This window comes from Diceros bicornis, chromosome 18, assembly GCF_020826845.1.
Source record: "Diceros bicornis minor isolate mBicDic1 chromosome 18, mDicBic1.mat.cur, whole genome shotgun sequence".
Taxonomy (NCBI): domain Eukaryota; kingdom Metazoa; phylum Chordata; class Mammalia; order Perissodactyla; family Rhinocerotidae; genus Diceros; species Diceros bicornis.
The window spans coordinates 36,911,450-36,927,724 of NC_080757.1; the positions used below are offsets into that span (position 1 = coordinate 36,911,450).

Genomic DNA, 16,275 nt, shown 5'->3' on the forward strand with positions numbered 1-16,275 from the left:
TATGGGCAGAGAGGCAGAGAGACACAGATTAGCTTTCCAGTTGGACAGAACTGTGGATTCCAGGACTGAGGATATAGGAGGGGAAAGAGAGGGCAGTTAACTGGTTGCAGTTAAATAGGAAAGGAGGGGCCAGGTTGGTGGCATAGTGGTTAAGTTCACGTGCTCCGCTTTGGCGGCCCAGGGTTTGCAGGTTTGAATCCCGGGAGGAGACTGATGCACCACTCATCAAGCCATGCTGTGGCGGCATCCCTCATACAAAATGGAGGAAAATGGGCACGGATGTTAGCTCAGAGACAATCTTAGTAAAAAGAGGAAGATTGGTAATAGATGTTAGCTCAGGGCCAGTCTTCCTTACCAAAAAAAAAAAAAATAGGAAAGGCTTTCTGGAAAATGAGAATAGGAAGCAGGGTAGGAATAGGAAGCAGGGTGGGAAAAGAGGGAGGGGACAGAGCTGTGGGGAAAGGATGGGGAAGGGTGTCTCAGATAGGCAGGAACAGCCTACGGGAAGACAAGAAGTCAAAGAGAGGGTGGAAGGAGGCAAGAGAGACCATGAGCCCCTTAGCCAGAAGTGAGAAGGGAAGGAAACCCACTGTGGCCAGGCAAGCGACCACCATCAGTGGTGCTCGGCCCTTGGAAAGTACGAGCTTCCTAGGCCAGTTCACAGCCCAGCTCCCCTTCCCACCTGAGTGAGCCACTCGGTGCAGGCGGGGGTCAAAGCCCACTCTTTGGAGTCGCTCTGTGTGGGCCAGGAAGAAGTTGACAACGCCACTGGTCACCACGCAGCTGGGGAAGCCGTCCACGGGCTGGAAAAAGCCCGGCTTCCGGTGAAGACAGTCCCCATTCTTGCTCTGCTCCAGCAACAGCTTAAATTGGAAAACGTTTCCAAGCACACTGCCACCTACCTAGCCGGTGGGCAGAGAAATGTGTTAGAGAACACAGATTCTGTATCCACGTTGCCTCTGCCAGGAAGCCTTACTGGAGTGAACCTCAGTTATAATGAGAATGACACCCTTTCTCTATGTACTCTTCAGAGTATCCCTTAGTTACTCCCTTTTTTGCTGTTGTGGCCACAGCCTTCAGCAAACTACTGCTGGGTCCTTTGGATCTTTTCTTTCCTGCTTACCCCAGAAAATCTTCTCGGTGGGAGCAGCAAGCACTTACACCAAGTCCAAAGGGAAGACAACTTCTCTGCTCTGCTTACCCTACTCTTTCCAGAAGAAGGTAACTCACTCCTTTCCATTAGGAGGAGCAGAATGTGGGTGCAGGGGTCTGTGTGTGGTGTCTCCACTGCTGGGCTTCTTGCAGTGAGCCATTTGTCTCAAGCTGTCTTCCTCCCGTTCTCTGCTCCCAGCTCACCTCTCTGAGCTGCCTGTCCATGCGCTCACGGGAAATGTTCACTTATGTGATTGAGCCTGAGCAAAACAGGACGAGTAAGTACATCTCCTCCTGAACCATCATAATCCTCTAGGGTGGCACAGTAAAGTCTAATTATCCCCCATCACCTGTTCTTTCCTTCTTCCTTTTAGTAAACGAACCCTCTGACTTTTTTTTTTTAATAATTTTATTTATTCACTTATTCTTTCCCCCAAAGCCCCAGTAGATAGTTGCATGTCACAGCTGCACATCCTTCTAGTTGCTGCATGTGGGACGCGGCCTCAGCATTGCCGGAGAAGCGGTGCATCGGTGCGCGCCCGGGATCGGAACCCGGGCCACCAGCAGCGGAGCGCGCTCACTTAACCGCTAAGCCACGGGGCCGGCCCCCCTCTGACTTTTAAGTGGACTAAATTAAGATATAGCCAACTATCCAATTAAAGACTAAATTTCCCCACTTCCCTTGCAAGGTTTGGCCATGTGGCTAAGGTCTGAGAGGATACGATTTAGAACAGATGTCTGCAACTACTAGATCACATTCTTAAAAGCTGGTTGTCCTCCGCTTCCTCTCTCCCTTTCTTCTGGCCATGCAGCCAAGGACCACAAGGATGGCAGGACAACAAGGGAAGGAAGCTGGTCCAGGTGACCCTGGAAACAGAGTCATGTGCCAGCTTGGATTTCTACGTGAGCAGAACTATACCTTCTATCTCATTTATGCTATTGTGATTTGGTCTCTAGAAGAGAAGCCAAAGAGTATCTTAGAAGCCAAGAGGTGTCTTAGTCAATCAGGATGCTTTGGAGACTGCCCACCTGGAGTAGGAGTTAACTGTGGTCACAACGTCACTTACCTTCTTATCCATTTTCTTCTCTTTTCTTTGTTTTTTAAACAGTCTTATTGAGATATCTTTGACATATTAATATCATATATATTTAAGGTGTACAGCTTGATGTTTTGATATATGTATACATTGTGAAAAGATCACCACAATCAAGCTAATTAACATATCCATCACCTCTGCATAGTTACTATTGCGTGTGTGTGGTGAGAAGATTGAAGATCTATCCTCTTCGCAATTTTCAAGAATACAACACAGTATTATTAACTATCACCTTTTTCTTCTCTTTTCTATATGTGAATTGACTTTTGATGTTTCTATCATTATTTTTTTAAATGTCATTAGGGTCATGTGTGCTCTTAAAGTTTTGTGCCATTTACATTTTTTTTTAATGGTGTGGGACAGAACCAGAGCACTGCTCTCTTTCATCTCACACCAGTCTGGGGAGGAAGTTAGACGTGAAGCATAAACACACCATTTTCAAGATGGAACAATGGTGAATTTGGAGGGGGCGTGTAATTTGCTCCAAGAAAAGTGAGCATGGAAGCAGCAGAAATGCACATCTGATCCTGTGTGGTGCTTGCAATGCCAGAGCTGGGCTGGCTTATTCATCTCCTGTCTCAGCCCCTCTCCCTCCCCTGCCTGCCCTCTCCTCTTCCCTCACATACTTTCCTCTCTTCTCTTCCCCTCCCCTTCCCTCTCTTGGCTGTCTCTACAGATTGCAGCCTCGGTAAATCTGGCAACCCCCCCGACCCCTTACCACATCCAGTTCAGTTTTCTCCAGGACATCCACCAGCACCTCAATCTTGGTCTTGTTGTTGAAGAAAAAGTCATCGTCCACCCAGAGAACGTATTTGGTGGTGACCTGAGATATGGCCAGGTTCCTACCAGCAAACCAACCCTGTAAGCGGAATGAGGTTACATCAGGTTGGCTACATATTAGAGTGATCACTTGGGGAGCCTTCTAAATTCCCAATAGCCAGGTTGCACCCAGGCAAACGAAGTCAGAATCTGTGGGAGTGAGTCTGATGTACAGCTGAGCTTGAGAACCACTAGGTTAAAGGGAGTCCATGTCTCAGAGATACCAGAAGAAGGACAGTGACTTTCTGGATCAAAGATTGAGACAAAGAAAGGCTAGCAAGCCCCTCTTTGGCCCCATGGCCAACATGGATCAATTAAAGTCCTTTTTCCCCTGACGGACTCTCTGTGGCTCTGCTTCCTTTTCCCCTTATGTTTCCTGGGAGATGTTAGAGCGTGGGACACCCAGGTATGTATAACATCCATTTCCTTTTGTGTGTCTTTGAAGAAAGGTATATCGGGGGAGAGATAGACAGAGGGAGAGACACTCCAGCTTGGATGGAATCACAGGGATGAGAGATTTCTCTGCTGTTGGATCTGCATGTCAGGAATCCTTACGATGTCAGACACTTCAAGTCACTTAGAAAGGCCTCAATTTGCACATCAAGTGTGAGGAAAGGCAGATTAACCACCCCGTTAATGCAGAAAAGGGAGAGTGACTGGATTTCTTTGTGAACTGGGAGTCAGCAAGGGGACTCAGAGGAGAATCCTACCCCTTCCACTCCAGGACCCTGCTTCCTGGGAGGTCCCTGGAGCAGCCCTATCCAGGGTAGAACCTAACTCTGCAGCTCTCTTTTCCCGGGACCCATTGTCTCCCAATCTGGGAGGGACGTACCTTCCCAAAGGGCATGGCATAATACTCCACGTGGCTGTCATTAATTTTCAGGTGCTCCTTGCTGTCATCAGCCACAATCACCGTCAAGTCTGGGTAATACTCACGAAGGCTCCGGAGCATAGTCATGAGCTTATGGGGACGGAGGAAAGTTTTGGTGGCAACGGTCACCAGGTCTCTGAGCTTCCTCTCTGGGCAAGAAAGGGTGGATGTCAGAGCTCTGTCTTCCAGGAATCCTCATTGTCTTGACTTGTATTGTTCTAGTGGTTTCTTTATGCCAAGACCTCTCAGTGCTTGTGGGCCTCATGTCTCTTGTACACAGTCGGTGCTTCATAAGAGTTTGCTAGTTGGATTAGAAACTAAATATATTTAAAATACATCCAATTTGTTGAAATTTTATGTCTTCTATTCTAGAGTTTCTTTTCCTGGTTCTGTTGGCTCCACGATGCCATTTCCTACCGTCTGTTTGAATGCTCCATCTTATACTTGCCTGTCAGCATTTTGCTCGCATCCTGCTTCCATGTTAACACTAGGAGTTGAGATGGACAGAGCTTTGTCCATCAAGGGGTTCAGTATGGAGGGTCACCGGGCCCAGAAAGAGGAGAAAAGATTTAAAGGACTTGAGACTTGCCCCTGTCACCAGCTACACTCCGAGAGAGAAACCTACTTCGTCTTTATCCTCAGGAAGACATGAGTGGAAGTAGGTCTACTTGGAGACTGGAAGGCCTGGACCAGATTGTCCATCTTAAGGCGTGTGATATATATAAAAGGTTGGAGAAGGGACAGCTTTTCTGTGGAAAAAACCCCATGATGAAACAACAGGAGCTGCTGGTGTTTGTGTGGGATTTAGTCACTGCACGTGGAGCCACGCCAGCTGGCTGAGCCCGTGGGCTGTCTAGGCAGGGTGGGGTCAGCTGGGGTTAAGGCATGCTGAAAGCCACAACCCTGCCTACTGTTTGTGGGTGAGTGCTCCACGACGCCCTGCAGAGCGACTTTCTCAGAATGTCAGATCAGAAGTCATTCCAGAACCCTCTTTTTCATACAAATTGCACCATTAACCCAGCTCTACCTGGGTCTGAGGGAGTGAGGGAAAAGACATCAGTGGAAAGAGTCAAGTAAATTGTGTTCAAGAGCATGTCAACTGAATCCTCTCCTCCTTTTTCTTTTCTTGGGCCACGTGACAAGTTTGGTTCTTTTGTTATAGCAAAGAGAAAACCAGGGGTGTGAATTACCACAGGATATGGTCAAGGTAAGGGACTCTCGGCCAAGTTGGTGGTGTAGCTTTCTGCTTTGAGATTCCCTTTTTTTCCCAAACACACAGCAGTGATAAAGAAAAATACAAAAATATAGCCATGCTCAAAAATGGACGACCTTTCTTCCAAGGAACAGAAATAAAAAGCAGCGAGCAGAGCAGGAGCTGGGGTCAGAGCAGCAGAGGCCAGGAGGCTGATTCCTAGGGGAAACAGGGAGTAAAAGTGTCTCATGGGATGTGTGGCTTCAGAGACAGGCTTTTTGCTAAAAGCCATGGACTGCAGCTAGGTTGCACCCCTTCCATCCCACACCACATACCATCTGCTGGGCAAGGAACCCCCAAACCACTGTCATCCCTGCACACGCCTCTGGGTGCAAAGAGATGACACCGCCTCACAGCCAGGACGTGTGCCAAGCCACCCTCAGGCCCAGCAACTGGGTCTTCAATAATGCCAATATTACCGTGGGACAGGAACCCCAAGACTCCAGTATAAAAGGATGGACTAGGAATCTGGGGATACTGGGAGTAGACGCAACTATAAAGCTGGGAGATGAGAAGGAGTCAGGAGGGAGAGAGGAGAAAATGAAACAAACAAGCAGGCAAAAGACTCCTACTCAAGATGAGCTCACCAACAGAAATTCCAAAACACTCCAAGAAAATTAGTGTGAAGAATGGCAGCCAACACATCTACCAGGTGCAGAGGAACCCGCTCCAGATAGACTGAAAAGAATTGAGAAATCTGAAAAGAATTTAAAACGAGAATGTTTAAAATCTTTAAAGTGATAAGAAAAACAGAATCACACATATGAAAAAGAAAATATGAAACAAAAACAGGCAAAAATAAAACGAGAATATTTGGATATGAACACAACTTAAAATTATTAAAGATCTGGGATCAGTCCGGTGGCGCAGTGGTTAAGTGCGCGTGCTCTGCTTCGGCGGCCCGGGGTTTGCAGGTTCGGATCCCGGGTGCACACCAACGCATCTCTTGTCAAGCCATGCTGTGGCAGTGTCCCATATAAAGTAGAGGAAGATGGGCACGGATGTTAGCCCAGGGCCTATCTTCCTCAGCGAAAAAAAAAAAAAAAAAAAGAGGAGGATTGGCATCGGATGTTAGCTCAGAGCTAATCTTCCTCACACACACACACACACACACAAAAATCAAAGATAGGGGCCGGCCTGGTCGCACAGTGGTTAAGTTCACGCACTCCACTTCAGCGGCCAGGGGTTTGCCAGTTCGGATCCCGGGTGCAGACCTACGCACTGCTCATCAAGCCATGCTGAGGCAGCATCCTACGTAGAACAACTAGAAGGATGTACAACTATGACATACAACTATCAACTGGGGTTTTGGGGAGAAAAACAGAAAAAAGGAGGAAGATTGGCAACAGATGTTAGCTCAGGGCCAATCTTCCTCAAAAAAATAAAATAAAATTATCAAAGATAAATGTTAAGAACCAAAAGTGGGACATGACTTCAGATGTATTAAAATATTTTAAAAAGCACAAGAGAATGCTATGAACAACCTTATGACAAAAAAATTAGCGATTTTATGTCAAGTGTACTTTTATAGAAACATTTAAAAAATTGACTCAATGTACATATAAATCAATAACCATTAAAGACAAAGAATTAATATTTTAAAATTTCTCCCCTTTCTCTCACTCCTTCCCATTCACATTCCCACCCCTAACCCCTAACCACTTCCCCCCCAACTTAGACACAGAAAAGACACAGGGACCAGATAAATTTTAAGGGACATATAACTCCTATTTTATTATAATTCATTTCAGATAATAGGGAAAAAAAAGGAAAGCTACCCAACTCATTTTATGAGACTTGTAGAATATTGATAACAAAACAGGGCAAAGACATTATAGGAGAAGATAGTCTCACTTTTGAATACAGATGCAAGAATTTTAAATAAAATAGTAGAAAATTTAATTCAGCATTTAATCAAATGATGCATTGCAATCAAGATGGGCTTATTGCAGAAATGCAAGGCTATTTCAACAGCATAAAATCAATCAATGTAAATCACTACACGAACCCAATTAAAGGAGAAAAGTATTTCAATAGATGTAGACAAATTACCTGATAAAATTCAATACTCATTCATAATAAAAGAATACTCATTCATAATAAAAACTCTTGGTAACAAAATAGAAAGTAGCAATAGAAAAATTCTTAGAAATCAAAATAGGAAAGAAGGAAACATTCTTACCCTGATACATCTACCACACTCCTACACAGCAAACATTAATGGTGGAACATTAGAATATACTTCTTAAAGCCAGGAACAAGCAAAACTGCCTGCTACCATTGCTACTATTCAACACTGTACTGGACATTTTAGCCAAATGCAGTAAGACAAGAAAAAGAAAGAAATTATGAGAATTGGAAACGAAAAGACAAACATCATCATTATTTGTCTAACAGACTCTCTATGTCAAAAAAATAATCACTAATATGAGTGCAACAAGGATGCTCTTTACAAGTTCAACATTCAAAAAATCACTAATGTTCTTTATGCTAGCAACAACCAGTTAAAATGTAGAAGAGAAAGATCCAATTCATAATAATAATAAACAATATAAGGTACCTAAGACTAAATCCAATAAAATAGGTACAATTCCTTTACAAAATAAATTATTGAATAACCTATGAAGAGACTGTGACATAGAGAATACAATATGGAGAGGCAGACCGGATTCATGGTTGGGAATATTCAACCTTATAAAGTTGTCACTTCATCTCTAATTAATCTATAAATTCTATGAAATTCTTTTTTTTTTTTTTTTTTGGTGAGGAAGACTAGCCCTGAACTAACCTCCGATGCCAATCCTCCTCTTTTTTGCTGAGGAAGACTGGCCCTGGGCTAATATCCGTGCCCATCTTCCTCCACTTTATATGGGACGCCGCCACAGCATGGCCTAACAAGCGGTGTGTCAGTGAGTGCCCGGGATCCGAACCAAGGAACCCCGGGCTACCGCAGCACAGCGCGTGCACCTAACCGCTTGCGCCACCGGGCAGGCCCCGCTATGAAATTCTAATCAAAATCTCAAGGGATTTTAGGAGATCTTGATGAGCATATCCTAAAATTCTAATGGAAAAAGGAAAAGACCAAGAAGAGATAAGAAAATTTTGCAAATGAAGCACAGTCATCCTGAAGTACAGAATTTATCCCCATAGATATAAAAGCTATTATAAAGCATATTGAAACGTAATGGAATGAGCCCGAGGATAAACAGGTCAATGCAACCTCACGAAGCCCAGATTCAGACCCCTGCATATATTGGGTGTGTGACAGAGGTGGCAATACCAGCCAGGGAGGAGGAGGATGGGCTATTCCACATAAGGTACTGGGACAATATGCTATTCGGATACAGAAAATTAGATCTCCATTATCTGCCACACATAACAATAACTTCTAGGTGGATTAAATATCTAAATGTGAAAAGCAAACACGTGCAACTTTGGGAAAAAATGCAGGAGAATATCTTTACAGCCTCAACGTAGGGAAGAATTTCTTGAGCAAGGCACAAAAAGCAAAAGCTAGAAAGAAGACAGTGAATCAATTTTACTATATTAAAGGATAAAACTTTCATATAACATAAGACCCCAGAAACAAAATCGAAAGACAAGCTGCACACCGACAAAAGGTCAGAATCTAGAACTTCATAACACAGAGAGTGACAGCTTTCATGAAAAGTTCAAAAATGCATAAAACCACACTGTATGCTCTGTGTGTGTGTGTGTAATAGAAATCTGCATATTAAATGTACAGAAACAGGAAAAGAAAGATCATGGTTGCTGGAAGAAGGGAGGGGGATAAGATTGTGGAGATTTCCATTGTGTCTGTAATACTTTATCTTTAAAACAAATCTAAAGCTAAAAATAAAAATAAAACTTTTTTTGTGAATTTCTTGTATGTATTTCTTTTATTTTTGAGATAGTTATGATGTTAAACAAATATTTTAAATCTTTCTTCATAGATATTGAATGCTATTACTTTTAAATAATAATTTGTTATATTTTGAATAGAATCTATTTGGATAGATTATATTTTGAAGATATAGGTAATACATTCAAAAAATGCCAAGCAGTTCAAAATTCTAAATATACCAAAAGTTATACCATGAAAATACTTCTTCCCATCCCTGTCCTCCAATTACTTGGTTTCCTCCCAGGAGGTAACCAATATTACCAATTTCTTGTTTATTTTTCCATGATCAAGCAATTACGTACATACATTCTTTTTTCTCTCTCTTTCTTTTTACAGAAATGGTAGCTTACTCTTCACTCTCTTCTGTACCTTGCTTACATCTTGGAAAGCATTTTCATCAGTACAAAAACCTTCCTCCTCCTGTTTTCCTCCTCCTTCCTGAATGCCACTGCAAGGAATTTCATTATACGGATGGACCGCACTTGATCTAACCAGTGCATCCCGCTTTTAAGGTTTTTGCCATTGCAAACAATGCTGCAATCAATAACCTCGAACAAACGTCATTTCACACAGATGTAAGTATCTGGAGGATAATTTCTAGAAGTGGAATTGCTGGCCCAAAGGGTATACACATTTAAAATGTTGATAGATATCGCCAACTTGCCTCCAGCAAGGTTGTGCCAACTTACATTCCCACCAGCAGTTTCTAAGAATGTCTGTTTCCCCTCTCCTCATCTAATACTTTTTTGATATGAATGTAGTTTTCATTTTTACTTTTCTTAGTGTGAGATTGAGCATATATTTTAATGGTTAAAAGTATTGTAGAATTTAAATTTTTGTGAATTGTGCATTTTTCCATTGGCTTATTATGTGTTTTTTTCTATTGATTCATAGGTGCACTCAAGTAAAATTAGACCTTTCGCTTTAGCGTGTTGAAGATATTTTTTGCCAATTCGTCCTTTGCCTTCTGACTTTGCTTATGGTGGGTTTCTGCCATAAAAATCTTTCAAAATTTTATGTATTTTCTGTTTTTAGTCTTTTCTTTATGGCCTCTGGGTTTTGTGTCCTATATAGAAAGATCTTGTACACTAAGGTTATTTTTAAAACTCCATTTTTTTTCCCTAGTGCTTAAAAAAAGTTAAGATATCTGACCTATTTGGAATTTATCTTGGTATTGGCTGTGAGATAGATTCAACTTTTTATCTTCCACATAGCTACACAGTTATCCCACAAGATTTCTTGAATAATCCATCTATTCTCCCTTTAATTTGAAAAGCTACCTTTATCACATGGTAAAATTCCAACACATCTATTTCTGGATTTCCAATTTGATTCCATTGATATATCTATCCACTCCGTTTTGTACTACTATTACTTATTAAAATGTTATAGTTCATTAGTTTTTTTTTGAAAATAAGCATAACCATATAAGTTAAATATAATTAAGCAATATTAGGAGAGTGTGTCCTAGAATTTTTTTCCTCCAAACAAAGCTTGTTGTCAGGAATGACATCAAGGTTGTTATTTTCATCAATTCTCCTCCTCCATCTCAGAAGGGATCACTCCTGAACTTCACCAATAGCTCTACAGGATCCCACCACGGAGCCCCAGGACAAGGGCCTTACCTGGTCCAGGGTCATATAACTTGGGTATGACAGGGTGGCGGATGGTCACTGGAAACTTGGCCACTGAGGACTCGGACTCCAGACTCACTGGAGGGAGAAACAAGGTCAGAGTGGGCAGCAGCGCATCTGGATCACTCTCCACGCTACCCCAGGGAAGCCGACACTATGGTGGAGAATGTCCTGGCTGGGATGAGATTGAGGACCCCATAGAGTCTATGGCATTCTGACTCCTGACTTGCTGTTTGCCACTAGGGTAACCTGCTGAATGCCTCCTAAACTCACATTTCCTCCCCTGTAAGAATCTGTGGGGTGGTGTGGGCTTATAAACAGGGGCTCTAGATTAAGTTTGACTTTGCATTTATTATCTGAAATACCTTGGGTAAATCACTTAATCTCCTTCTCCAGCTAGAAAACTGGGATAATAATACCTGCCCCATTGTACCTCACAGGGTCATTTTGTGAAAGGAAATGTTGGAAAATCTGAAAGTGAAGAGAACACTCTTTGGTTTGTGGTCATGGGTAATCTGTCCCATGTTTCATTTTTTCTGTTGGTGCCCTGGGAAAGCATCCTATGTAGCTAATTGGAAGAGAAAAGGGTGACTTTTAAATTCATCCAGAAAGAAACTGGGGCTTCCCCTAGGGTGGCAGGAATTGTTCTCCCGGGAATTCCTGGGGTGGGGTAGGGATTAGGATGGGAGGAGGAAGACAGAGCCACTGCTCTTGGGACTGGGATTTCCCCCACATCCTTCTTTCCTGTTAGTGCCCAGGACAAGATACAAATGCATAGACTGGCTCCCTGCTCTACGGCAGCTGAAGGCTTCAGCTTTGAGAGCAGCAGAGAAGGAGGAACAGAATTGCATGGTTTCCAGGTACGCAGCATGAATGATCTGTCCTCATAGAGAGACAAGCAGGCATCTCCTCTGTTCTTTCCTTTGAGTCACACTATGGGGTCAACGGCAACGTGGGGATAGTATTGGGTACAGTAATTGGGAAGTCAGGTGTGTAGGGTTAGAAACAGGAGCAAGAGCGGAATCTTAAATGCAGGCAGGCTTCCTGGAGGAGGAAGATTTTGAGAGGGCCCGGTGGTGTTTTCCAGCTCCCTAAGCATTTTGCCATCCAGGGACAGGCTCTCACCCACATCCACCCCGTGGTTCTGGTACACCGTGCTGGTGTATGTCACATGCTGGAGGATGAAATTCAAAAGCTTCCGGTCACTGGTCGAAATGGTCAGCTGCTTCTGACCTCTGCCCTGCACCACACTGTCTGACACGTCAGCGAGGGTGTTCAGTGTCCCCAGAGAAGCTGTCAGGGTGACCTAGGGTGGGTGAGGTAGAAAGACACTAAATGCAAGGAAAGGCACATACCCAAGATGGCCAGCAGGGGGCAGAGCACATAGAGTGAGAGGAGGAGCGTCATGAGAGTACCCCTGAAAGCTAGGGTCTGGCTCCAAGCAAGCTGCTGCTCTCGCCCCAGGCAAGGAGAAGCAAGCCCTGGGCCTGGTGTGTTCAACGGCCAATTCTCGAAACATTCTTAGCTCTCGGCTTGCAGGATACCTTCCCTCTAGATTTCCTGCTGGCTGCTCCTTTCGACTTCCGTTAGCCAACTCCTCCTCCTCTATCTGACCACCAAGTGGAGATTTTCAGGGTTGGGTCTGCATCCTTTTCCTCCGTCTTACTTTACCCCTCGCTAGAGGAGGCGGCTTTAAAAACCATTCATATGCTGATGGCTTAAAAATATTTGTCTCATCTCTTTTTTTTTTTTTGTGAGGAAGATCAGCCCTGAGCTAACATCCATGCCAATCCTGCTCTTTCTGCTGAGGAAGACTGGCCCTGGGCTAACATCTGTGTCTATCTTCCTCCACTTTATATGAGAGGCCACCACTGGCCTGGCCTGACAAGCGGTGCCTGGGTCATGAGCCGGGGCCGGGGATCCGAGCCCGGGCCGCCAGCAGCGCAGCGCGCGCACTTAACCGCTACGCCACGGGGACGGCCCCTCTCATGTCTTTCTGAGATCCGAGTTCTGCCAGGAAGTTTCACAGGCAACCCAAATTGATCTCTTCAAAACTGAACTATTGATTTTTCTCTATAAACCTGTTTTTCACCCTCTCTCTGGCTCTCCCTGCCTCGTGAATGGCACCCTCATCCACTCAACTGTTCAAGTCCCCAAATGGATCATGCCTGCTCTGCTCTTTCCCTCATGCGTACAGCCCATCTATTAGCGACTCCCGGTCAGTTCTACCTTCAAAATGTAGCTAGAATTGGTCCACTTCTCCCCATCCTCGTGGCTACCCCCTAATGCTACTCTCCTCTCTTGCCTTCGTGTCTTCTGTAACAGCCAGTTATCTTTACTGGATTACTAGAAAAGTAAACTGCATTATGTCACTCCTGCTGAATTCACTTTAGTCAGTCAACAGATATTTTCTGAGATCCAAATTACAGGCACTGGGAAGAGAGTAGTAAATAAGACAGACTCCCTGTCTCCAAGAAGCTTCCATTCTAGTGAGGATGAAAGGCGATAAGCGTCTCATGACGCATATGGGGTATTCAGGTACAAAGTGCTGTGAAGAGAATAACACAGAGTAACGAGGAGTGACAGAGGCGGGGGGAGGGGTCTTAGCTCCAGGGAGGGGACAGAGAGGCCTCTGGAGGATAGAGTAGCTTTGCAGACTTGCTCATTCCAACCTCTGTCTAGTATGCAGAGGGGAGGAAACTAAAACTACATTTCCCAGACTCCATTTGCATTAGGATTCTGGATGTGATTTACATCCCAGCGATCAGATATACTTGCGTAAGACCTCGATTTGGAGCTCTGTTAAGTGGGGAAGGTAGGGCACGGAGCATGCATCTTGCTGGCGCCAACCCTGACACAGGCAACACACCACAGGAGTCTGCGGCTGTGGCGGTGGCTTCCTCTTGCGGCACAAGCAGCAGCATCCGTGGTGGCCCAGTTCTTTGGAAGTCCTCCCTGAAACTCCAGCCACTCCCATGGCTGGAAACATCATGCCTTCTGTAGGCACCCTTCTCCTCCTCCCACCTTGGACTCATGTCTGAAGTTTAATCTGGAGAGCGGTCTCTGTCAAAATCTGAGACCAGCCACCAGTGGGGGAAGGAGGCATGGGCAGTAAGCCGAAGACAGGATGTCAGGTGCAAAAAGGGGCTGGGAAGGGGACTCTTGCCTCGTAGGTGGGGGCTTCGGGTCCTTCAAACTGGAGACCTGGAGGACACAGGAAAAGGGACAAAAAACACCATCTGAGAGGATGCCAAGGGCTCCCTGATGCTCCCACCTTCCTGGCTGACCAACACACATGCTTCCAGAGTCCCTTCAAGTGTCACCTCCTCTCCAGGGTGTTTTCTGACCACTGCCCTCTCCCTAGGGTTTTGTTAGATGGTGTCCCACAGTCCTTCTCACACTCCAGTGGTTCTAAAGCCTCTGATACCCACCCTCAGCTTTGGATGGGTGTTGTGAATTAATCCCATCCCTTCCAGGTATCTCTGTTACTGAAGGGAAGGAAGCAATGGATAAATAATAAATCCTCCTTATATGAAGTTCCTAGACTAGTGAAATTCATACAGACAGAAAGTAGAATGGTGGTTGCCAGGGGCAGGAGGGAGAGGGTAGTTAATGTTAAATGGGTACAGAGTTTCAGTTGAGAAGATGAAAAAGTTCTAGAGATGGATGGCGGTGACGGTTGCAGAACAATGTGAATATACTTAATGCCACAGAACTGTACACTTAAAAAATGTTTAAAATGGGTAAATTTTATGTTATGTATATTTTACCATAATAAAAAAATGGATCACTCAGAATGACAAATCATTTTTAAAATGACTATTCAAAAGCACTGGCAATTCATCCCAAATGTATTTACTTTAGAATCCTTCTCTCTTTTTATAATATGATTAATTCAAGTTCCAATTCAAACATATCCTCCCTATGTGGCCTTAGATAACTTACCAAACTCATCTGTGAAATCGGCAAAACAATATTTACCTCACAGCGATGTGATGCTAAACTAGAGGAGTGTGTAAAAATCCCTCGAGGAGGGGAGTTTTAACTGACATAAATGTTCTTTTCAATATGTGCTCATTGGAGATGGGCTCATGCTTCGCCTGCTCGCATTTGCTGGAGAACACCAAAAAGCCAATCATGTCCTTAGATTCCTTGAGGCACACAAATTTCTGTCCTGTTTTGTGTTATCTCGGAGCCCCAGGGAAGTCACAGCTAAGGGCATTCCCCGTGGTGGAAACAGTGAGACTAACGTTAAATGAAACCACGGCAAGCTTCTTGCATTGTGCTGGGTACATGGCAGGTACTCACTCAATGATTGTTCCCTTCCACTCCCTCCTTTTGCTTAAGAAGAAATAAGAAAGTTGCCCAGGTCCTCTCAGGATGGGGATGTACCTACCTGGGATGGGAACTGTGTGCAGGGGCATCACCTCCACTCCGTGGACCGGGTACCCAAAGGGGAGGTTGGGCTGAGCCAGTAGGGGCGCTGGGCGGGGCAGCCCTTCTCTACAAGGAAACAGAACTGTTAGCAGTGCCCTGGTTGGTTCTTAAAGTGGTACCTGTGCCCAGAGCCTTGTGCTGCCAATGGGGAGAAACTGAAAGTAGACCGTCCCACCAAGCTCACAGACACAGAGAACAGATTAGTGGTTGCCAGAGGCGGGGGGTGGAGGGTGGGTGAAATGAGTGAAGGGAGTTAAAAGGTATAAACTTCCAGTTACAAAATAAGTAAGTCCTGGGGCTGTAACGTACAACATGGCAACTATAGTAATGATACTGTATTGAATATTTGAAAGTTTCTAAGAGAGTAGATCTTAAAAGTTCTCAGGACCGGGCCGGCCCGGTGGCGCAAGCGGTTGGGTGCGCGCGCTCCGCTGCGGCGGCCCGGGGTTCGCTGGTTCGGATCCCGGGCGCGCACCGACGCACTGCTTGGTAGGCCATGCTGTGGCGGCGTCCCATGTAAAGTGGAGGAGGATGGGCACGGATGTTAGCCCAGGGCCGTCTTCCTCAGCAAAAAAAGAGGAGGATTGGCGGATGTTAGCTCAGGGCTGATCTCCTCACAAAAAAAAAAAAAAAAAAAAAAAAAAAAAAAAAAAAAAAAAAAAAAAAAGTTCTCAGGACCTTCAAAACATACTACAAAGCAATAGTAATCAAAACAGCATGGTACTGGTACAAAAACAGACACACAGATCAATGGAACAGAATTGAAAGCCCAGAAATAAAACCACACATATACGGACAGCTAATTTTCGACAAAGGTGCTAAGAACATGCAATGGAGAAAGGAAAGTCTCTTCAATAAATGGTGTTGGGAAAACTGGACAGCCACATGCAAAAGAATGAAAGTGGACCATGTGCTATCGCCATTCACAAAAATTAACTCAAAATGGATCAGAGACCTCAAGGTGAGACCTGAAACTATAAAACTCATAGAAGAAAATATAGGCAACACACTATTTGACATTGGTTTTAAAGGAATCTTTTCAGATGACATGCCTACCCAGACTAGGGAAACTAAAGAAAAAATAAACAAGTGGGACTTTATCAGATTAA

At 44.4% G+C, this 16,275-nt stretch overlaps 1 protein-coding gene across 3 annotated transcripts in view; it reads right to left on the reverse strand.

Moving 5' to 3' along the window:
- B4GALNT2 (beta-1,4-N-acetyl-galactosaminyltransferase 2) overlaps positions 1–16,275 on the reverse strand; it is a 49,921-nt gene that overhangs the window by 1,718 nt on the left and 31,928 nt on the right. For 2 of the 3 annotated variants that reach the window (XM_058560744.1, XM_058560745.1), the window contains exons 4-10: positions 15,126–15,232; positions 13,896–13,933; positions 11,855–12,035; positions 10,721–10,807; positions 3,901–4,088; positions 2,968–3,108; positions 683–902 (exon numbers count right to left, since the gene is read on the reverse strand). In XM_058560744.1, the coding sequence (XP_058416727.1) occupies positions 683–902; positions 2,968–3,108; positions 3,901–4,088; positions 10,721–10,807; positions 11,855–12,035; positions 13,896–13,933; positions 15,126–15,232 (962 nt within the window). Of the gene's footprint in view, positions 1–682; positions 903–2,967; positions 3,109–3,900; positions 4,089–10,720; positions 10,808–11,854; positions 12,036–13,895; positions 13,934–15,125; positions 15,233–16,275 lie in introns of those variants that run through there. The other variant, XM_058560746.1, reaches the window with a different exon arrangement.